Below are 24,365 nucleotides of genomic sequence, written 5' to 3' on the forward strand. Positions count from 1 at the left end.
GCTGTATCTGCACTGCAGAAATAATGCAGTTTGATGCTACTTTAACTACCATGGCTCAGTGCTATGGAATTCTAGGATTTGTGCTTTTGTGAGATATTTAGCCTTCTCTGTCTCTGGTGCCACAACAAACTACAAATCCAAGGATTCCATAGTATTGAGCCATGGCAGTTAAAGTGGTGTCAGAGTGCATTATTACTGCAGTGCAGATGCAGCCTCTGGAAGCATAGCTGATGGGATATTAAAATCTGATAGGAACTGCAGGGGGAGGGCCCTGAGTTACACTGTATGAACCCTAAGCTTTCAAAATATTTCCTGTGACATCTGCTGATTTTTTTTTTTTTTGGAGGGGGAAAGCAAATAAAACATTTCCTTTTAAAACTATAGAAAGAGAACTAAGGATACAAAAAATATAATCTGTCTGTCCTCCCCCCACTTTTCATTTTAAGAGTGAGAGTAGATAACAGATTTTATGGTTTGAACATGAATAAATTCCCCTGCCTTTTCTTTTTTGTTTTGCTTGTCATCTGGTCTGATAAAGAATTCTGTAAAGCTTAAAAAACTGTCTTTGAGCTATGAACTGGGCCATTAATGTGGATTTTGAATTAGGCAGTGCTATGTATTAATGGGAGCCAGTGAAGTGTAATGGTTTGAGAGTTGCACTGCAACTTTGGAGGCCAAGGTTTGACTTTCCATTTGGCCATGGAAATCTACTGGGTGACCATGGGCAGGTCACATTTCTCAGCCTCTGAGGAAGGCAAAGGCAAACCCCCTTGGAACAAATCTGTGGTAGGGTTGCCATAAGTCAGAAATGATTCGAAAGCATGCAACAACAACATGTAATAATGGAATAATTTACTCAGTTCCCCCAAATCATTATAATCTGTAATCTATAGATGGGGAAAGAGGCATATAATCAACCAAATGGACTATACTGTATACAAATTAAACATTTGACCGGTGACAAATTGGTTTTCTTTTACAGTGGTGTCATGAAACCTGGCCTCAATGCCATTTTAGGACCTACTGGCTGTGGCAAATCTTCGTAAGTGTTGAAATAATGAAAACAATCATTTTATGATCATGTTAAACTTCATATTGTTACCATTTTATTATATTTGGTTTCATTGAGAACAGCCTGACTAGGAAAGTAAGGGTATAGTTAATAAGAAATATCAGCATCATCCATATCTCAAAATAGCTTCAAACTAAAAACGTGCATATTGTAATAAAATAACTTTAAGATGATCTGTTTTATTTTTCTTCTAGGCTATTGGATATCCTAGCTACAAGGAAAGATCCTGCAGGGCTGTCTGGAGATATTTTGATAAATGGCTACCAGCTGCCCCCACATTTTAAATGTATTTCTGGATATGTAGTACAGGTAAATTATATTGCCACTGGACTATTGTATTATTATGCAAACAAAATGGTAATCAAAATTCTGCAACAAAGACTTTTACCATATATAGAGTGAGAAATGTCAGATGTCCAAGCTGAGTTCAGGAAAGGAAGAGGCTCTAGGGATCATATTGCAAACATACATTGGATAATGGAGTACACCAAAGAATTTCAGAAGAAAGTCAACCTCTGCTTTATAGCAGCACCTTTGATTCTGTAGATTGTGAATAACTACAGATCATTCATAAAGAAATGGATGTGACACAACATTTGATTGTTCTTATGTTTACTCAGGACAAAAGGCTACTATCAGAACAGAACACAAAGAAATTGAATGGTTTTTGATTGACAAGAGAGTCAGACAAGGCCAATTTATATCGCCCTATCTACTGATATGCAGTGGATTGGCAAGCAATTTTAACTCCAAATTGTCTATCAGGAGCAGTAACTGATTGACTCCCTTCTGCCTGACAAAAATACGGTGCAGAAAAAGAATGATTGAGGGAAACCCGGGTGTATCCATGCTGAAGAATTAAGGCATCTTGACACCACTTTAACTGTCATGACAGTATCTTACAGAATCCTGGGATGTATAGTTCGATGAAGCACCAGAGATCTCTGAAAGGCCAGACTGAATACCTCACCAAACTACAAATGTCAGGACTCTATATAGTAAGAGTCATGGCAGGTAGAGTAGTGTCAAATTGCTTTAATTCAGCAATGTGGATACACCCCCAAAATAGATCCATGGGTGGTTGCCTCGTGGACCTTTTTTCTGCTACATATCACAAATTGCTGAGTTAAACCTATGCTCATAGGCAACCTGTTTCTTAATGCTTAACATATACCTGCCTGTCTTTGATGCCTTATTGTGTTTTGATGCTTAACGTATGTCTACTCATTCTGGTTGGATCTCAGGGTTATAGTCAAAAATAAAGTAAATTCCACAGGACTGAAGCATGTAAGTGACTAAGCACATTAACAATTGCACGACCATTGTATAATGTAGTGTTCAAATGAAAACCTCTATGTATTTTTTTAAATCAAATATCTAAGGATGACATAGTGATGGGAACTCTCACAGTCAAAGAAAACTTAGAATTCTCAGCAGCCCTTCGGCTTCCTTTAACAATGTCCTCAGAGGAAAAGCGGGAGAGAGTTGAACAGGTCCTCAAGGAACTGGACTTAGCTAAAGTTGCAGATATAAAGGTATGTATACAGTCATATGTGTTGGTATTTGATGTTACTGTACATGGCCTTTTGATGTCAGAACTGCAAGTAGATTGTTTTAATCTAAGTGGGCATGGCCCCAGATTTGTGGGCTAGTTTGCAGCCTTCTCATAACACCAGTGCTTTTGTAGTTTCTGGTGTATATTAAGGGCTCAGAATGGACTCCTCTCAGAGCTGGTCCATGGCATTTGCCTGAGGGATAACAGCAGATGTGGCCACCCTCTCCCACCCCTACAAGAGAAGATGGCTGGTACCCAAAACCAGCCAATTATCTTGGCACAGGAGGCAGAAAATCAAGTTCTTCTCTCTCCATCTGGCAGTACAAAACAAACATAATAGAGATATTGAGACTAACTGAAAGAAAGAGGTTGGCAGCATGAGCTTTCATAGACTTAAGTCTACTTCATCAGATGCATTTAGACCATTTGAATGCATCTGAGGTAGATTTAAGTCTATGAAAGTTCATGCTGCCAACTTCTTTCTTTCAGTTAGTCTCAAAGGTGCTACAAGATCTCTCTACATATTGATTCTACAAACTAGCACTGCCATATCTTTGAATTCTAACACTATGGAAAACATAATATAGCTGGTGCTCCATATCCATGGATTTTTTATTTGCAGACTCAACCATCTGTGGTTTGAAAATATGCCAAAAATATAAATTCCAAACATCAAGCCTTGACGTTGCCATTTTATATAAGAGTTGCAATTTTACCACACCATTGTTTTTAATGGGACTTTAGCATATCTCACTTTTCAATTTCCTTATCTGTCTTAGGTTGGCACCCATTTAACTCGCGGAGTTTCTGGAGGAGAAAGGAAAAGGACCAGCATTGGGCTAGAGCTGATAACGCACCCGACTGTACTGTTCTTAGATGAACCAACAACCGGACTGGATGCCAGCACAGCCAATGCTGTCCTCCTGCTCTTGAGAAAGTAAATCACTGAAAAATAATATCCCATGAGCCTAAGGGAGCACAAACAGCTCTCCTCCCTATTTTCATCTTACAACTTTCCTGTGAAGTAGGTTAGGCCAGGTTGAGTGAGTTTTTGTGGCTCAGTGAAAAAAGAACTTGGTTCTCTTAAGTCCCAGTCCAGCATTTTAACCACTCTTTAGGCTGACCATATGTAGCATTTTCAATGGGACAGTACCATATATATATATATATATATATATATATATATATATATATATTTGTGCTTTTGATATAAATGTGAATTTTGTTCTTTTTTCAAGAAAAAATGCCCTGTTATGTTGCACAAATAGTTTGAAGATCCCTGTTTGAAATGGTTGTTGTCAAAAAACTAATGTCAAAAACCCACAAACAAAAAGAAATATGTCATGGAATATGAGAAGTTTTATGATAAATTATTGCAAGACCAAAATATGCTGCATAAGATGACTTCATTGGAGAAATATTCATGGTATGATCATGGTGAAATACAGTCCAAACAGGTTGTTCATTATAGTTTTTAGTCAACTTCCCACCAGGTTGTGTGGAACTTTCTGAATGTAAGATTTCCTAAATTTCACTGCTATAAATGAGTCGAAGTATTACAAACATGCAATACTTGCAGCAATGAATTATCTTTTTCTGTGTTGCATTCAGGATGGCAGATCAAGGGAGAACAATAATTTTTTCAATCCATCAGCCGCGGTACTCTATTTTCAAATTGTTCAACAGCTTGACACTTCTTGCTGCTGGAAGGCTTGTATATCATGGACCTGCTGAGAACACACTTGAGTATTTCAAAACTCTAGGTGAGGTATCTCCTGGTACATTTAGAAATACTAATGTTCCATTTTTCTGGAGCATCATTGATACACCGTGGGAAATAAGAGATCGAATGACAATTTAAAGCAACATTTTCACATAGAGCAAGGAAACAGCATGTGTATAAACATCTCAAGATCTGAAATGAGAGAATATGTATGCAGATTGACACAGGTGGGCAAGAGCAGCCCTCCAGATGTTTGTAGCATACAAATCCCACTAGTTCAAATCAACAAAAATAAAAGTTTATGAGAAATGGAGTCCAAAAATATCTGGAGGGCTAGAGCTGTCCCCTTTGCTATTTGATTTCTGTTTCAAAAATCTTGCTGAGCTTATGCCATAATTCTGAACTTTATAGCATGAGAAAAGAAAGCTGAAATGGAGCTGGAGAGAAGTGGCTTTCTCTGTTCCTCTCTGCACACCACTGAAGTATTTCTGTTCTCTTCTTGAAACAGATGGTGATAAAAGCAAAAATCTGTTTGGCAAAAGGCACACTTTTATGATTGTCTCCCTTGGGAAGGAGAACAGAGGTGCTACAACAGCATGTGCAGAGGCAAGGGAAAAAATGCTTCTCTCTTGCTGTTTTGACTTTCTTTTCTCATGTGATAAGACTCCTAGGTCTCTGTGCCTGAGATCCAAAGAGATTCTTAAGGCATGTTACACTGTGGGCCTCCATTTAGTCACTTCCATGGCATGCACCAGCAACATATTCAAGTTTTCCAAGTGCCAGAAATATCCTCTGTGATATGGTTGCATTCAGGATAATATCTGGTGGGAAGCTTCTAGTTCAAATGGAGTTCTTTCATTTGAGCATTTTAAGTATCTTCACCGTGGAACATTTCCCAGCAGCGCTTGGCTGCAGACATTGCTGATTGCCTGGCTTTTCCAACATCATGAATTCGACCTCTTTGCCCAGAATAATCTCCCAAGTTAACAAATGTGGGTGTATGTCTACATATGCTTTCAAACAAGGCTGAGTGAAAATATCTAATGAAATGAATTGGCAAATCACTTGATTATTATTCTCTTTTTAAAAAATCAGTGGACAGTGCTAAACCTTGTGGGTTTAGGGAGGAGGTCAAAAAAGAAGAATCAGGTATTGTATTTGGTGAATGAAAGTGACACAAAGCTCTCACTCCATAGCAGGAAAAGCTTTAGATGCTCCTACTTCTGAACTTCTTTAGTTTCTAATTGCTTTTAGAAAATCTTTATAAAGCCTATAGCAGTTTTCATTAAAAGCTGTATCCACTTTAGGCCATGTAAATCTATCCTCCTTTCTTTACAGGTTTTGTATGTGAACCATATAACAACCCTGCTGATTTTTTTCTGGATATCATCAATGGAGATTCATCTGCTGTTGAAATGCATAAAATTTCCATAGATACTATAGGTATGTTTGGACTAAAAATATTCTGTTGAAGAAATAGAGTGCCCCACTTTACCTTGTTATATAGGGATGCATGGTTTGCTCCAGCCTAGAGAGAAAAGAGCTAGGAGGAAAAAATTCCAGGATAGCACAGTGATAAAAGGATGGATGGATGGACGGACGGACGGATACATGGATGGAGGCAGAAGAAAGGATCAGGTTTCACTTCTCTCCTGCACAACTTCAGTTTGAGATAAAACATAGAACCACTACTTTATAGGTAATAGAAAGTGTATACAGTCAGCCTTCTATATCCACGGATTTTGCATCTACGGATTGATCCATCCATGGCTTGACTATATATATATCTATCCAAAAACAAACCTTAATTTTGCCATTTTATATAAGGGGCACCATTTTACCACACCATTGTTTATAATGGGATTTGAATATCCATGGATGTTGCTATCCACAGGGGACTCTGGCACCAAACCCCAGCAGATACCAAAGAGCCACTGTATTTATTACATATGTGAATGTCTGTGTTAACCCTCAACACAGGTAGTATTTGGAGCAGGCAGCAGTGCACCCTTCTCTTCAGGTAGAGTGAGCTTTGTTCAGAGTTAAAGCACAATCTACCGTACATACTTGACTGTAAGTCGACCTCATGTTTAAGTTGAGGACATATTTTTGGGGCCAAAATTATAGATTTTGATATGACCCATGGATAAATTGAGAGTAAAACTTAGGGGCATATAACAAAGAATGCAAAGAATGAAGCAAAATTATGCCAAGCAACTTACAAAATTCAAGAAGACATCACTGTGCTCACATTAAAGGATGAAAGAATAGAGGGAAATCAGTGCTTCCAAGACAGATTAAGCTCTTGCCTTTCATCAGAGGCTGGTTCCCCCCCCCCCCTTTTTTTTTGTGTGTGTGTGTGTGTTAAGAGTTAGAGTATGGTACTAACATTGACCCACAGATAAATCAACTCAGGTTTTTGGGGACAATTGTTTGGGTAAAATTTCTAGACTTATACATGAGTATATACAGTATACATGCAGCAAAGTGGAAAGGGATGAAGAAATAAAATACTCAAGTGAATCAGTAGAGTTCAGTGCTGCTGAAAGGCTACATGATTCCTTACATCAATAATTAACTGCAAGTAGAAATCTGTTTCTAACCATCTCCCACAGGTTTCCTAGGACCCTTTCACACTGCATTGTTTTTAATGTCATACTAATGTATCATTATTAATGCATTATTTTTTATCATTATTGTTTTAATGCTGTTGTTGTTGTTTTGTTTCTTTTATGCTGGTCTTTGACCGTAATAAAGTATTCATATCACTACTCAGTTATCACACTATGATTACACTTTAACTATCATTGCCACATCCTTTGAAATCCTGGAAGCTGCAGTTTAGGGAAGGGTACTTAGAATCTCAGTCAGAGAGCTCTAGTGCCTCAAGTAAGTATAAACCCTAGGATTCCATAGGATGTTGCTATGGCACTTAAAAAAGAATCATTGTGCAATAAATGGTTAATATGAAAGGGCCCCTACTCTTATCAGTTACATTCTTGAAAGAAAAAAATACATAGCCATTTAGAATGGAAAAGAATTCACAACTTGAATACTTGTAAATGTTTGTCTGGCTGTGGGTGCTGAGGTTAGACAGCTGTGTTATTCATCTTGGGTTCTCTCCAAGTTATAGTAAGAACCTACATGATGTCTTTTGAAATTGCCTGTTCTGCTTCTCTGGACTTTCCCACTTGATATCTGTAACACACTGAAAATTTCACCAAAATTTCTTCAAATGTGCACTTCCCCAAACTATAAATCTTAGGATTCTGTAGGATGGAATCATGGCAGTTAAAGTGGTGTCAGGCTGTTTTAATTCTATGGTGTGGACACAGCCTAAGAGATAATTTTTATCTTTAGTTTGCTTACATTGTCCTAACCAGAATTTTCTTTATCATCTGAAACAGACATTGAAGAAACTACCAGAGAGCATGAGACCATTGCGGAAAAATTAGGTGCAAGGTTTGCTCAGTGTAGTTTCTACAAAACCATGAGAGAAGAACTGGATTTTTTGTCTACGGAACATAAGAAACAGGGTCAAGTTTATAAAGAGATTCCATACACCACTCCCTTTTTGCATCAGCTCAAGTGGGTGTGCAAACGCACATTTAAAAATTTGATAGGCAATCCACAGAGTTCCACTGCCCAGGTAACCCAAAGAAACTTTAGTTAAAAAAGAATAATAAGTAGTTGTTATGAGAAAGCAATGCAGCCTAGTTTAGATATGAATTTGAGTTAGAAAGAGTTGTGGTAATAGCTGTATTTGATTTCCTGTGTGATGAACAGTATGTGTCCTTCTCTTCTCTTCCAAACTAATGTATTCGGGCCACTACTGACTTAAAAAATAATAATTTTCAAATCTATCACACATTGCCACTCCTCTGACACAAAGCTTGGAAAAATTACTTTTTTGGACTGTAACTATCAGAATTCTGCAGCCATGGTAACCACAAAGTAACTTCCCCAAGCTTTGAAAGGAATTATAGGAAGTCTAGGTCTAAACTAAAGTATTTATTGTTTTGAGTTCCCTTGATGATTCCTGGGACGTGTTTTCTCAAAGTCTAGAGGTTCTTCCAGAGAAGGACTTGACAATGCACTTTCTCACCAGTATGTCTCACCCAGCATGGAAAACACACAATACCAGTATGCTCCCAGCAGTTTTGCAAAGCAGTTATTATATGATAGCCATCTGGCCTAATTGGCCAATTGCTCTCTCATTTACTAATTGCAGGCTTACCTTATTCTGGTCACACCTGCCATTTGCTACACCTTCATCCAGACACAACTTACTGTGCTGACTTGCACATCCTGACAGTCTTGTCCGTTTAATAATCTTTAACGGTATTGTTTTATTGTTATTGTTTACTGTTATGCTTTATCAGTTATGGTGGATGGGGTAGGGTTCTGTGACATTGTATTTTATTGTATTTTAATGTTTTTAATGTTGTTAGCTGCCCTGATTTCATTGGAGAGGTGGGGTATAAATAATAATAATAATAATAATAATAACAACAACTGGCCTGCTGACCTCAGTTGTGTTGGTGGGGATGCTGTTCCATCAACAATATTCAAATAACAGACCAGTCACCTTCTAAATATGGAAGGGAGCACAGCCTTGTCTTGTGCCTCAGGCGACAAAATCTCTTGGGTTGGCCCCACCTAAGACCCTAGGAATCCATAGCAGCCATTCTCCCTTTTAGTGTCTGCTCCTCTTGGGTTTCCTTTTCTGCAAGTCTTGCTTCCAGTAAAATCCTCCAAGGTGCAATTTTTTTTTATTTTTAAAAAAGCAGTACAGCGATGCCTAATCTCAGGCCCAGAGCCTGTGAAGTTTAAAAGCTTTGTGTGTGTGTTGATATTATGAGGATCCCTATTAATTGTTTTGTAAAAGCTTGACCTTGTGACAAGCATTAGGATTCGTAAGAGCTTATAATCTTCCAGGGTTAATAGACATGACTTTTTTCTCACAATCGTTTCAATCTCCCTAACCTCATTAAGGATGGATTTTGAATGCATTCTTGAACAGTCCCCACGTTTCCTTAAGGCCTCCCCCAACCTTGTTTTTGATAATCTTCTTAAATTGGTCTTGATATGATCTTTGTTTCCCACTTCAACTTGGCTTAGCAGTAGAATTATCCCTGACATTTTGTCCTTTCAGCTGGTCCTTAGCACTGCGGTACCATGTATCAAGTGTGCTTAGAGTGTTAAACGGTTCAAGCAATCCTTTTTGCTTAAACACTGCTGAACAGACTGTTACCATTATGCAGGCACAGATTTTCTTCACTTTTTGTTTATTCTTAGGAGGGCACAGTGCAGGGTTTTTAATCAGTTTGATCATAGTCACTTCCTCTGTACATTTATTTAGGAATGGATCCCTTTGAACTGAGTGGGACTAATTTCTGAGTAGATATGCACAGGATTGCTCGAGTAGACATACGTGGAACTGCTCCATGCGTATACTGTATTTTTCTGGAAATAGTTCTGGCAGTTTAATGTTTTCACAACACTTGGTGTGTTCCGAAATCCAGCATTTTAAGTATCTCTGCCAGAGTGAAAACTGGAGAGGGCACCTGTACCTTTAATTGTGTAGAAGTTGGAATTTCAGCAAGTGTGGTTTGTTACTCAGTAGTGTGACAAACAACACTTGTCACTCAATTGAAACCACCACTTCTACACAATCTAAAATCCACACTTCTACACAGTCATTAAAGGTACAGGAGCCCTTCCAATTTTCTCTCTGGAAACCCAATCTTGCTGCAGTTTACCTTTCAGGTGTTTAGTTGAAATGCTTTCTCTTTACACTCAAACCAGAGTTTGACAGAGTTGTAAATGTCAACGTTGTTTTTATGGGGGGGGGGGGGGGAGTTTTAGAAGTAATGTAGCAGCCACTCTGAGTCCCAATTCTGGGGCAAGAGTGTGATACAAGTATAATAATAGTAAGGTGGTAAGGGGGGGTAAGTCCAGCAAACACTGCCTCTTATCTCCCTCCAAGGCCAGGACACTGGTAGTTGGGATGGAGGGAGGGCTTTTCACCAGTTTCTGGGCCTAGGCAGGATGGAGCTATGCCTGCCCCTTCTTCTCTCACTCCAAGACCAAGGCAATAGTAATTGGGTTGGAGGGAGGGCCATTCACCTGCTTTTGGGCCTCAGAGCTTATCGCTCAGCATTTTAAACCGGCTCCAGCCTCCTGGGCTCGAGCTGGGACGCAGGATGGAGGCGGGGATTATTACACACTGAATCTTCGCCAAATCGCCACTGCCATGGGTCCAAGCCATGCTCCACCAGCACTGCCATGGGTCCAAGCCATGCTCCACCAGCACTTTTTAGAAGTCAGAAAGTTTTCCAACTTCTAAAATGTGCTGGAGGAGCATGGCTTGGACCTGGGCTGATGGCATTCAGCGTTCGGTGACGATTTAGTGTGTGATAATCCTCGCCTCCATCCTGCGTCCCGGCTCCATCCTGGGAGGCTGGAGCTGGTTTAAAATGCTGAGTGATAAGCATGATGGAGCTGTGCTTGCCTCTTCTTCTCTCCCTCTGAGGCCTGGACAGTGGTAGTTGTGTTGGAAAGAGGGTTTTTCATTTGTTTCTGTGCCTTGGCAAGGTGGAGCTTTGCCTGCCTCTTCCTCTCTCCCTCAAAGGTTGGGGTAGTGGCAGTGGGATTGGAGGGATGGACCTTTCATCAGCTTCTGGGTCTAGACAAGATGGAGCTGTGCCTGCCTAAGTGGCTGTTGGATTGGAGGGAGAGCTTTTTTCTGCTTCTGGACCTAGGCAAGATGGAGCTGTGCATGCCTCTTCTCTCCCTTCAATTCCAAGGCAGAGACATTTGGGATGGAGTGAGGGTCTTTCATCAGCTTCTGGGACTTAGGCATGGTGGAACTGAAACACATGCTGAAATTCCCTTTACTACACAAAAATGAAAAGGGCAGGGACCTTGTCTCTTTTTTCACTTGTCAACTCAAACTGGGACTGCAGCTGGGGCAAATGTCCTTCACAATCCTCTACAACCCAGTCCTGTCCCTGCCATTTATGCTTGAGAAGTCCAGCATGCTAAGACTTGTGATTCCCTTGCAGTGCAGGTGGGCCCAGATGTAATCATTGTGGATATACCATTACTGATCCTGCAGAAGAGTATAATAAATTGTAGCTACAATACTGATTTTTCTAATTTCTCATTGCTCAAGGCATTATGTTTTTAACCCAAAGTGTTCTTTCCCTTCCTTTCTAGCTAGCTATTACCACATGTCTGGCAATAGTATTTGGAGCCGTTTATGCTGGAGTTAAAAATGATAGGTCTGGCATTCAAAATAGGTGAGTAAACATTAGGAAAGCAGTGTTAAAGTTTATTTTCTCTTAGTGTGTTTACTCTGTGCAGAAAGGCTTGGGGAAAGGAAGCCATGCTAGGTGATTTTTTCCATTGTGTTGGGTTGACTTAGAATAATTGTCCAGTTTCTTTAAAAAAATATTTTCAGAACATCTTGAGTAATTTCTGGTTGATTCTGGGGTGACTTCCCTAGACTTTTTGTTGACATACAAAACACCTTGGGTTTTAAACATCCAGCCCAGCCTTTCCCACCATGGTACCCTCCTGTGGTTTTGAAATACAACTTCTACTATTGGCCATACTGACTAGGGTTGAGGGCTGTGCCAGCTAGGAAGGGCTGACCTAGGTTGCATCTACACTGCAGAAATAATCCGGTTTTATGCCACTTTCATTGCCATGCTCAATGCTATGCAATTCTGGGAATGGTATTTTGTTGTGGCACCATAGCAATAGCATTTGGCCATCCCCCTCCTGACTTGCTGTGCTCCTGTCCTAGAAAACCATTTGTTAGTTCTGCATTTCTAGGATAGGGCAGTATAAAAGATGAAGCAACATCCCGAGCAAGATGCCTGCCTGCCCTCCAAATATAGATTCTCCCACCTCGCTTGTTCCTCAGTTTAGCTGATTTTATTTACTGTAGCTTATTTGATTGTAATTGCTAATTTTACTTGTTTTGTTGGGTTGGAGGGTAGGGCAGGGGGACCTATTTTAATGGTAATTGATATTTTATTGTATTGTATTATATGTTTTTGATGTTGTAACCCGCCTTGATTCCTTGTGAAAAGGCGGCTATAAATAAATATTGTTATTATTATTATTATTATTATTATTATGATTTGTGTCACATTTTTGTTTCTTTTTCTAATTTGGAAATTTTTGTGGATTTCTTTTTTCTGTAGAGTTGGCGCTTTCTTCTTTTTGACGACCAATCAGTGTTTGAATAGTATTACGACTGTTGAACTGTTTATCACGGAAAAAAGGATATTTATGTAGGTAACTGTGTGGTTAAGAAGAGAATGGCACTTTGGCAGTGGAATGATAATGGGAGCTTCCCTGTCCCTGCACCTTCACATTTTCTACCATCTTATTTATTAATAATTTAAAAGCAATTATTAAAAGAAAACCCAACTGATTATCCATCTCTCTTGTATTTCAGACATGAATATATAAGTGGCTACTATAGAGTTTCTGCATTTTTCTTCTCAAAGATACTAGCTGACATGGTGCCCATGAGGACTCTGCCAGGCATCATCCTCACCTCCTTAAATTACTTCATAATAGGCAAGTTCTTACCTTTTTGATACAGAGATATTAAGGTTACCATTTCCCTTCTCTCTTTTGCCTCCTACGTGATAGTTAGATGGAAGTTATATGAAAGTCTACTGGTAATTCTAAATCAGTAGATAAAATAACCAGTGGTTGAATTATAGGGCCACAAGTGTGTCTAACAGGTATCTTAAGCATTTGCTTTCAGGAAAAAAAAATGTAGAAACATGATTTTGCTAAAAACTGTTGGGAAAGTCAGTGTGTGGAGCTTGTGGGTTTTAGTAAGGGTCTCTTCCTGTTCCCCTCAACTAAAGGGAGACATATCCCATAGCCTCCAACAGTTCATATGAAAACTAGGACATGTACAGCCAAATAACGTCAGAATGTGATCAAGATGGGAAATGTAATTAATGAGGTAGAACAGACAAGCTAGAAGAAGCTGCAGCTTTTGCCTGAGCCTACTGGGAAGGGCAATATTCCACCCGCTCCTCTCCTCACCTTCCATTGAGTTAACTGAGTGCAAACTGCTTTTATACATTGAATTCAGTTTGCAGCAATTGATGTAAGCTGAGGACAAAGGGGAAAGTGGGAGGAGGAAAGAGAAAGTGAGATGTTTTAAAAGCAGCTTGAAAAGTGGGATGACAAAAGATTGAGCAGGAGAATTACCCCAATGCAGCAATTCTTTGTAGCTGCAAGAGTGCTAGGGCTCTGGTAGAAATAGGCCTTTTTCTTTTTTTACTTTACATTATATATGTAGAGAAGCAAAGAGAATAGATGTTTCTTGAAAATGCAGGAGTTCTGTGCACAAAAAATTGATAGGCCAAGCTGCAGTGTTGCTGTTAGGCTTTTGTAAGATATGTAGATGACTTAGAAGTTAGCATCATATGTTATTAATTGGTGTGTGTGTGTGTACAGTCAACCCTTCACATTTGCAGCTTTGACTATTGCAACTTTGATTATTTGCGGATTTGATTAATATGTCTTCTCTAGGAATCTGTAAGTCCTCCAGTGTGACTCTATGGAGAACTTTTGCCAGAGGTTGAACTGGAGAATCTAAGCATTCCTGGGGAGAATATTTCTTTAGGCATTTTTTTATTTTAAAATAAACTTTATTACCAAATCACTTTATAAAAAAGTCAAACAAATCACTTACAAAATAAACAAAATGGATTTGACTACAATTTTAATGAAAATACATACATAATAAAACCATGATACTTCATGCCATTCTTTTTCTAATCGTTGTAGTTCTTTAAACTTCCAATCTCCCTGGCCCTATTCTATTAAATCCTGATACCTCATCCAATCTTGCAGAATGCTTCCTGTGGTGATACGCAATTAGGTAATTTTCTACTAAACCTTTGCTTGTATTTATTCTAGACTCTTATCAAGGCTCTTTTAATAATATGATTTTTAAAATCTACATTTGCCCTCACCTTTCCATACCACACGTGTGCATGCCACCCAAATCTCAATTCACATCCTTCTAATTCTAACTTCCTAGTATTATCCAATAAAATCCATTCCTTCAACCATAACAGGCATGCTGACTCAAAATATAGTTTCATATCGGCAGATGTCTCTAAGCATTTGTAGGTCCTCCAGCACAATATTATGATCAATTGCCAACAGATGTTGACCACAGAGTTGCACTGGAGGACCTAGAGATTCCTAAGCAAGTGCTTTCTCAGATAAAAAAAAATAGTGGATTTTTTATTTGCAGTTTTTCCACTTTTATGGGATCCTGTGCCCCTAGCCCCAATGAATGTGGAGGGCCCACTATATGTGTGTGTGAGAGTGTATTCTTAATATGTAATATGTACGTGTATATATATATATATATATGTGTGTGTGTGTGTGTGTGTGTGTGTGATACATATTAATAACATGTTGTTTATATATTGTCTCACTGGTGAATCTTTCAAAGCAGTTAACCTTGTCGCTGCTATTTGTCAGTTGCCCCAACGCCCAACATAACAGCCTCCAAATTTTCGAGACCACAATTTCCATCATTTCCAATTCCATTTGGGTGGCTAAGCATTTGCTCTTTTCAGTAAGAAAAACACATGACAATATGTTTCCTTCCACATCCTAGATCTCCATGCTGTCTGGGGATGATGGGAATTGCAGTCCAATACATCAGGATGGGACTATATTGGGAAGACATGCATTACATGTTCAGTGTATGTATAAAGCCACAAAAAATGATGAGCCACATACTGTTTATGTTCTAAAGCAAATTATTATGCTTAGGCTGAATGTCCTCATTGAATTCAGTAGTGCATATGTAGAATTGCACTATAACTATGTAATGTTCTGTGATGTTCACCCTGAATATGTGTGAATATTGATATTTTAAATCCGTTTTAGGTTTCAAGCCAACTGCGACAGCCTTCTTTATCATGACGATCACGATTATATTAGTCGCCTACGCAGCCAGTTCCCTGGCTCTAGCAATAGCAACAGGACAAGATGTCACATCAGTTGCAAATCTCCTCATAAATATTTGCTTTGTGTTTATGATTGTGAGTGCTTTATGATTATTTTCTCTTAGTATCTATTTTTAGGGGGGAAATGTGACTACTGTAGTTTTCTTTTGTAATTTCTTATGTATCTGTGCATTTTTTTTAGAATTCAGATTTTAATGGTGTTTCTGTGTTATATTGCACTGTACATCAGATTTCCATATCTCATTTCTGGTGATAACATGTTTTTGAGAGATCAGTGACCTTTCAGGATCACTAGTAGGTCAGGTTCCCAGGAGAAAAAGATTGTTTCACCTGAGGCATTTACATTTCCTCTTGAAACCTGAGACAAAGGATCTCTTTGCACCTAAAGCAGTAAGCCAATCTCTCTCTGCCTATATCCTGTTACATCATGAGTCAAACCTCTTCATCTATCCATCTCAGGGGTGTCCTGATCCAATCACCATTTTTGTTACGCTAAAATTAAAACCATCAACCAGTCTGGAATCGCACCGTCGATTCTTGGGACAAGTAATTCAGCCTTTGTTACCTGGCAAGATAGCCCACTACTTAGAGCTAGTTTTAAGGTATAAATATGGTTTCAGAACCTAAACCTCTGTGCATGGAGTACACACACAGTTGTCCCAGGCTGTGCTCCATGTATGTTTTATGTTGCCCTCAGACTTTCCATTCGGAGCCACTCCATTTTTCCATGGTCTTCTTTTTGGATAGGTAATTATGACCTCACTGCAAACCCCTAAACTCTCCTCTATCCCCTTTCTGGTTTTCCATTTCAGTTAGCTCTGAATGCTGTGTTTGTTTGGATTACAGTCACATGTATGTGACTGTACTCTGCATATTTTCTAAATAAAATCTTAATTCACCCAGAACTTGGGAGTCCTCCCAGTTAGTACTGTTATATATTGGTGCCCACAATCTAAAGCTTACTCATGCCTCTTGCAAAGCTAGTTTCACCAGCATTTGAAGTATCGCTGACAGCTGGTGGAGACCCCCAGTCCCTAATGTCTGTTCTTTGCATAACAAAAGTGCTGCTTAAACACTGGTCTGTGGACTGATGCCCAGGCTTGGAATCCATTGCTTGCCAGTTTGTGGTGAGTTTCCAGGGGAAAAAAGTTACATATGGGTATAAACATGATGCCAATCCCTGGGGCATAGTGGTGATGGAGAGCTCCACTTGTCTTCCATATCAGATAGCTTAAGAAACACTGCTTCTTAAGAGTTGGTCATTTGCACAGAGGGAATGGAACTGAATTTCTTTGCATTATATAAAGCACACTTTTCTTAAATGTAATCATGCCTGGGGATTTTATAATTTAAAGCATCTGTATCTTTTATGCTGAATGGAAATGGGGAAACGGCAGCTATTAGGCTTCATGGAGCATTGCCTCCCCACCTTCTGCAGCCCTCAGTGTTCTCATAAGTCCGCTCCTATTTTTTCAAGTGAAAAATTACCCATAATGTGGTTATACACCAAAGTACCCCCACCTACTTTATATGCCAGAAATATTGGTGCGAAACCCCAGAAGTGCAAATGGACATGACCATACCAGGGGTCACACCACACTACACTTTGGGCTGGAAATGTTGGAGTGTGGCATGCGAAGTCCATTAGTTCTGTCAGAATTAGTTTATATAAATTTAATGTGTGTGTGTATACACAAAGTATATAAATATATTAGTGTATTCCTTTCCATATGATATAGTACATAATTATGTACTAATATATGGTGTATGTGTATATTATCACACACACACACGTACACATATGGAATCCAGCCAGAGTTAGGATGCCATCCCATATCTATTTACTCAAGCATAAACCCTTGAACTCATTAGGGATTACTTTTGAGTAGATATACATATGATTTGACTCTTAGTTGCTTTCAAGTGGCATAAGCTTTTGTTAGTCTTTTAGGTGCCACAAGACTCTTTGCGCAGCAGAGTTATATAGCTTCCCCCCTGGGAAAAATAATTTAAAGCAGGATACTTTGTGCTGATGCGGAGAGAACATTGCTTGGTGTTCTCAGAAGGAACAAGTTCAGACACGTATGATAGAGGTGGGGAATGCATCCAGGCCAAATGGTTTGATTCTTTATTTCAGTTGGGATGTTGCTCCTCGCTTCTGAACACAAATGCAAATGGCTTTTCACTTGTGACACATATCCTGGAGCCTGCATCAAATCATGTGTCAAATTTATATGATGGTAAATCTTGAAGTTAAATCATTACAATCTTGTAGCCATACCCACGAAAAACAGGTGGTTAGGTATATCCTTCTCAATAAACTAATGTTAAAATTTTTGTTTCTATCAGAGGTGGGTCTTTTGTAATGTTAATGAATTTTAATTGCATAATCAAGTATAAGGCACTCCATAATACTTTGCATTACTCCATAAGTAAACTCAATGGGGATGGGGAAGCTTGGTGGATTTAGCAGGCAATTTATTTGTCTATGCAAGACTGAATACAAGCTTTATTGAAAGTAGAGCTACAGAGGGGAAAAATGGGAAGATATTTATTTTTTGAACTTGCTTAGATATATAGCTACAGGTAATTAGAATGCCCACTTCACAGTAAAAATGAAAACCACAAATCCAATGATGCATATATTTAATAGTGATTAATAATGAAAATGAATTCAGGACATGATAAAATTTTGTTCTGTAACAGTCCTAATTCTCTCTGAACATATTTTTGTTTGTTTGTTTTCAGGTTTTTTCTGGGTTGCTGGTAAACCTCAAAACCATTTCGTCTGGGTTGCTGTGGCTCAAGTGGTTCAGCATTCCTCGCTATGGCCTCAATGTAAGCATACAGCAATTTGTCTTTAAAATGTTGGGTAGCTGTGCAAAGAAAGTGTTCTAAGCACACTATATGATGTGCCAAACAGGTGGTTGCCTGTTTGGGTTCAGAGGTGTCAAGTTGTTATTAAGTGCTGTCAAGTTGGTTTCGACCCTATGAATGAGGGACCTCCAAGACATCGTGTCATTAGCAGTCCTTTAAGATTTTGCAGACTCAGGGCTGCAGGTTTCTTGACTGAGTCTGACCATCTGTAATGCTGTTTTTCTCCTTTCCTTTCTTACTGCCTTCTCCCCTACTAAGCATCATCATATTTTCTAATGAGTCATATTGTCTCATGATAATGCCCAATGTACAATAGTCCCAGTTTAGTCATTTTGGCTTTTAAGGGAGTGATCAGGCCTGATTTCTTCTAGAGCTCTCTCTTTTTGGCAGTCCATGATATCTGTAGAACTCTCTCCTCCTGCATCACATTGCAAATGAGTTCATTTTATTCCTGTCCAGTTTTCACAGCCATACATGGAAAACTGAAATACTATGGCATATAGATGATCCTGAATTTAACATTCAGTTATGTATCTTTATATTTGAGAATCCTATCTAGTTTCTTCCAATTCCTAGTCTTCCTCTAAAAGATCCTAAACTGCATCTTCACTGCTGAGATAATGCAGCTTGACATCACTTTAACTGTTGTGACTCAATGCTATGGAATCCTGGGAATTGTAGTTTGTTGTGACACCAGAGCCCTCTGAGAAAGAAGGCTCAATATGTTGCAAAACTATAAATCCCAGAATTCCATAGCATTGAGCCATAGCAGTTAAAGTGCTATCAAAATTCTTTATTTCTGCAGTACAGATGCAGCCCTACTCTTCTGAGTCCATGCACATGTAATTAATTGTCCTATGTTTGCTTTTCTTACCCATTTTGGTGGGCAAAGCTGGATATATTAACATTTAACATACAGGTGGTTGCCTGTTTGGGTTCAGAGGACAACGAGAGCTGTGGAGTGCTGTCACTGGACTCCAGTTTCCAGCAGCTGCCCTTAGCCAGCATATCCAAGAATGAAAAATGCTGGGAATTAAAGGTAGCAGCATCTGGAACACACCACCCCACCCTTGTTTTAATAGTAAATGAAGATTTTTTTTTTATTATTTCTGTCATCACACCATCCTCTGTGAATTTATCCAAGCCCTTTTAAAGACACCCATGCTGGACTCATCACTTTCCCATTGCCTCCTGTATGAAGAAGACTTTCCTTTGTAGCTGTCCCGAATCTCCCACCATTGAGTTTCAGTAGGAGATGCTGGGTTCAAGTACAAATTGAGTTTCCCTTATTCATAATGTCAAAATCCAAAACACTCCAAAAATGGATGCTTTTTTCGTGGGTGTTTGACATAATGACAACTTTGCTTTCTGATGGTTCAGTGTACATCAACTTTGTTTTATGCACAAAATTTATTTTTAAAAATATTGTATTAAAATTACCTACAAGCTGTGTGTAGGTTTAGGTATATGAAACATAAATGAATTTTGTGTTTAGACTTAGCTCCCATCTCCAAGATATTCATTATGTACATATATTCAAATACAGGTATTACAAAATCCACCCCCATCCCCCCCCCCCCAAAAAAAAAAAAAAAGAAAAACAAAAGAAATCAAAAACACTTCTGGTCCCAGGCATTTTGGAATAGGAAGACTGAACCTATATTAAGCAAGAGGAAGAAAAAGTTTCAGCTTAACCCATTTATCTACACCATGCATAACTTTTGCCTTCTCCTGTTACTTGCCTTTTTCATAAACTAAAGTGCCCCATATTTTGTAACCTTTTATTATAAAGGATTCATTGTAATTGCCCCATAATTTTGGTTGTCATTTTTGGTGCCTTGTCCAGCACTACAAACCCCTGCCCGTCACAATTGTGATAACTGGCCATTTATTCCTACTCCTTGCTTCCAGTTCTTAATCTAGTTTCCAGCCCATACAACAACTTCTCTTCTTCTCTCATGACTGCTGAGTTCACTCAGGAATCTTTTGTGGGGTGCCTTGAAGTTGTTTCCAACTTATGACGACCCATGGGGTTTTCTTGGCAAGATTTGTTCAGAGGAGGTTTGCCATTGCCTTCCCTTGAGTCTGAGAGCATGCGATTTGCCCAGGGTCATCCAGTGGGTTTCATGGCTGAGCAGGAATCGAAGCCTGGTCTTCCAGAGTCATACTCTGACACTCAAACCACAACGCCACACTTGTCTTATATATGTGTGCACAGTACACTATTAAAAACAAATAGTCCTTCAGAAGCTCTGGACCTCTTTGCATCAGAGGATCAAAACTTCAGAAATATACCTGTGATAAGTACGTTAGAAATATAACAAGACAAGTGAACACCAGAGGTGGATGATGGAACCTGTCTGTGGAAAGGAAGTTGAACTGGATTTTGCCCTACAAAGGAGATAAGGTTTGATTGAGTTGAATGGTTCTCTGTTACACAATTTCTTTCCAGGAAACATTTTTAGAGTGACACCCCTTTGTCCTTGGTATTTGATTGTAGATAAGTGCAAATTTCTCTTATTACCTGTTACATTAAGGGTGGCTGGTGCATAGGGCTCCAAACTGTCCAATAGAAGGGTAAATGAAGGCATTTCAGCAAGTGCAGTTTGCAAGATGAGTTACCTCCCCTTACATTCCCTCTTCTACCCAACTGTTACAAATTGCACTTGTCTAACTGGCAACGTTGCTGTTAGCCAGGTGGAAAATGGTGCAGAGTGTCCGCACTTGTACTGTGGAGAACCAGCATGGTGTAGTGGTTTGAGTGTTGGACTAGTGGTCTGGGAAGCCAGATTTTAATTCACACTTGGTTACGAAAACCTGGTGGGTAATCTTGGGTAAGTCACATTCTCTCCATCTCAGAGGAAGGCAATAGCAAACTTCTGAAGAATTCTTGCTAAGAAGACCTCGTGATAGTTTCACCTTAGGGTCACCATAAGTCAAAAATAATTTGAAGGTACAAAGTAACAGCCACTACTTTACTATATTTTTTTTGTGGGTTTTTCAGGCTATGTGGCCCATGTTCTAAAAGAGTTTGTTCCTGACATTTCGCCAGCATCTGTTGGCGAAATGTCAGGAACGAACTCTTCTAGAACATAGCCACATAGCCCGAAAAACCCACAAAAAACTATGGATGCCAGCCATGAAAGTCTTTGACTTCACAACATGTCACTGTTTGGACATTGTATGCAGAGACCTGACATTCTCAGTTTTTTTACCTGAGGCGTCTCCTCTAACCGTAGGTATCAAGAAGTGCAATTTGTAGTTTCTTATTTAACACCACTGGACTGTACCTGTCATTTTGTCCCTCTGTAGACATATGGCAATATGTAAACCCTCTCAGATAATGCCAGCCAAGTAATTCAGTTGTTTGTCTTCCAAGGCATTGCTAATCAATGAATTTACTGGGCTCAAGTTTTGCAGGGAGCTCCCAGAAGGATACAATGTGACACTTGTCCGACGTGGCATGTAAGCTATTCATCGCATTACAAAACTTGTACTCTATCAAGCTAAAAATAGAACATCTGCCTTTATATAGCTGTTCTTTGGGGCCTGATCTCTTGTCTGCTTTCCCTCCATTTCCCAATATCACAGTAATCTACAGTGATCACAAATAATGGGATGAAACTGTATTTCATACATAGCTTTGTCCTTTAACAAAAGCAGTAGCTAAGCATGTCCTGCTTGTTCCTCTTGTCTCTTATTCCTGAACCAAAGCATAGATGGACTGCACATAGGGCAGGAAAATGAAATGCATAGATATAGGATGAGGGACACCTGACTGAATGAAACTACGTGCGAAAGGGATCTAGGAGTTCAAGTAGACCACAAGTTGAACATGAGTCAACAGTGCAATGTGGCCTCTAAAAAGCCCACTGCGTTTTTAGATTGCATCAATAGGAGTATAGTGTCTAGATCAAGAGAAGTAGTAGTGCCACTCTATTCTACTTTGGTCAGGTCCTACCTGGAATATTGTGTCCAGTTCTGGGCACCACAATTCAAAAAGGACATTGAGAAACTGGAGCGTGTCCAAAGGAGGGCGACTAAAATGGTGAAGGGTCTGTAAACCATGTCCTATGAGGAACGACTTAAGCACTTAATGTTTAGGAGAAGAGAAGGTTAAGAGGTGATATGATAGCCCTGTTTAAATATTTGAAGGGACGTCATATTCAGGAGGGAGCAAGCTTATTTTCTGCTGCTCCAGAGAACAGGACCCGGAACAATGGATGCAAACTGCAGGAAAAGAGATTCCACTTCAACATTAGGAGGAACTTCCTGACAGTAAGGGCGGTTCTGTCTCCTTCCTTGAAGGTCTTTAAACAGAGGCTGGATGGGCATCTGTCAGGGATACTTTGGCTGAGAGTTCTTGCATGGCAGGGGGTTGGAGTGGATGGCCCTTGGGGTCTCTTCCAACTCCATGATTCTAAAAGGGACAAATAAACCAGTAAGGCAAATTGCTCTCCTATCTGAAGATGTGAAGGTCGGGGGGTGGGGGGGATTTGTCGGAAAACATTTTCATTTCATTTTTTCCAAAGTCTTTTTGTGTAGTTGCGCTTGTGAAAAAAATGGAATGTCTTTTAGAATGATTTCTACAGCATGATGTAGTGGTTTGAGCATCTGGAGAGTAGGGTTTGAATTCTCGCTCAGCCATGAAAACCCACTTTGTGACCTTAGGCAAGTCACAGTCTCTCAGCTTCGGTGGATGGCAGTGGCAAGCCCTCTCTGAAGAAACTTGCCAAGAAAATCCTGTGGTAGGTTCACCTTTGGGTCACCATAAGTTAGAAAGGACTTGAAGGCAAACACCACCACCATACAATGTTTAGAATAAGAGGTTCAGATTATGTACAGTATCAGATTTTGGTTTCCTTTTTAAAAAAAATGGGAATGAACATGCTACGTTTACTTGACTCCGTGGAGAGCAAGGGGAGACAAAAAAAGTTTCTTGGTATTTTTTTCTTCTTCAAATAAACTGGCAGAACCAAATAGGTTTCTTACAGTTCAGGTGTTCCATACAAGGTCAAGACTGTGAAACAAATAAAAAAAATTAAATTGTTTGTAGCAATTGTCTGACAAAACTGTACTTCTGATATGCCAAGCATAATACTATATATACTCATATATAAGTTTAGAAATTTTAGTGAAAAAACTGACCCAAAACACCTGAGTCGACTTATCCATGGGTCAATGTAAGTACTGTACTTTAACTCTTATTAAAAAGAAAAAGAAACCAGCCCCTGGTGAAAGGCAAGAGTGCAGCACTGATCCCCTCTATTCTTTCATAAGCATGAAAAATAAACAGTTATGCCTGTGGGAATTTTCTAAGTTCTTTGGCATGGTTTTCTTCCCGTTCTTCTCCTAGCCTGGCCCACCCATTGTAGGGGATCAGATAAAACAATACTGGGAATGGATTGAGAATACAGTAACTAGAAGAATATCCTAAGAATGAAAAAGGTTTATTAATTTATCCATGTGAGATTATAGGTGAGCATTGTCATGGAATGGAATGGGCCAAAAAACCCTGAGTGGATTTTGCCATCTGTTTTCCAGAGGTTTAAGGATAGATTTGCATATATTCTTCTCCACAGTCTATTTTTTAACCTTTCATACATTCTACTGTATCTCTTAATTGTCATTCATTTGAATTACACTAGGAAACATTATGTACAACAAATAAAAAAAATAATAGGGAACTTAAACATTGGGCATTTTTAACAATACTTTGGCTAACGGATAACTTTTTTTTCTTAGATGCACTGGAGAGCAATATCTGGAGACTCAAGGCATCGATCCATCTACCTGGAGTTTGCTCCAGAATTACATTGCACTTATAGTCATGACAATCATTTTCCTGACAATGGCATACCTGAAACTGAGATTTCTAAAGAAGTACACTTAAACAAGTAGGGTGGCTGCAATGTACTGTTATAGTAAACATGTAATATTTGTAAAATATAAAACTTATTAAATATTTTGATGTTTGACACATGTCCACTTACAGTGAATTTTATTGAACTCTAACTGCAGCTGCTATGGCAATATTAGATACAGGTAAACCTCAGTTAATGAAGCAGCTGTGTTCCTGGGCATGCCTTCTTTAATCGAAAATTT

The 24,365-nt window shown here is 39.1% G+C and overlaps 1 protein-coding gene across 1 annotated transcript; it reads left to right on the forward strand.

The window, feature by feature from the left end:
• Positions 1-982: 982 nt before the first annotated feature.
• On the forward strand, positions 983-24,153 carry LOC149313155 (broad substrate specificity ATP-binding cassette transporter ABCG2-like). The gene is made up of 14 exons (XM_089527106.1): positions 983-1,042; positions 1,267-1,381; positions 2,455-2,607; positions 3,407-3,564; positions 4,239-4,390; positions 5,689-5,793; positions 7,758-7,999; positions 11,572-11,654; positions 12,567-12,656; positions 12,824-12,948; positions 15,304-15,458; positions 18,132-18,221; positions 21,640-21,725; positions 24,006-24,153. Exons 1-14 carry the CDS (start codon positions 990-992, stop codon positions 24,151-24,153), a joined length of 1,755 nt encoding a protein of 584 aa, XP_089383232.1. The 5' UTR covers positions 983-989.
• Positions 24,154-24,365: the final 212 nt, after the last annotated feature.

This window comes from Sceloporus occidentalis, unplaced genomic scaffold (genome assembly GCF_023333645.1).
Source record: "Sceloporus occidentalis isolate IW3139 unplaced genomic scaffold, rSceOcc1.0.p SCAF_5, whole genome shotgun sequence".
Lineage (NCBI taxonomy): Eukaryota > Metazoa > Chordata > Lepidosauria > Squamata > Phrynosomatidae > Sceloporus > Sceloporus occidentalis.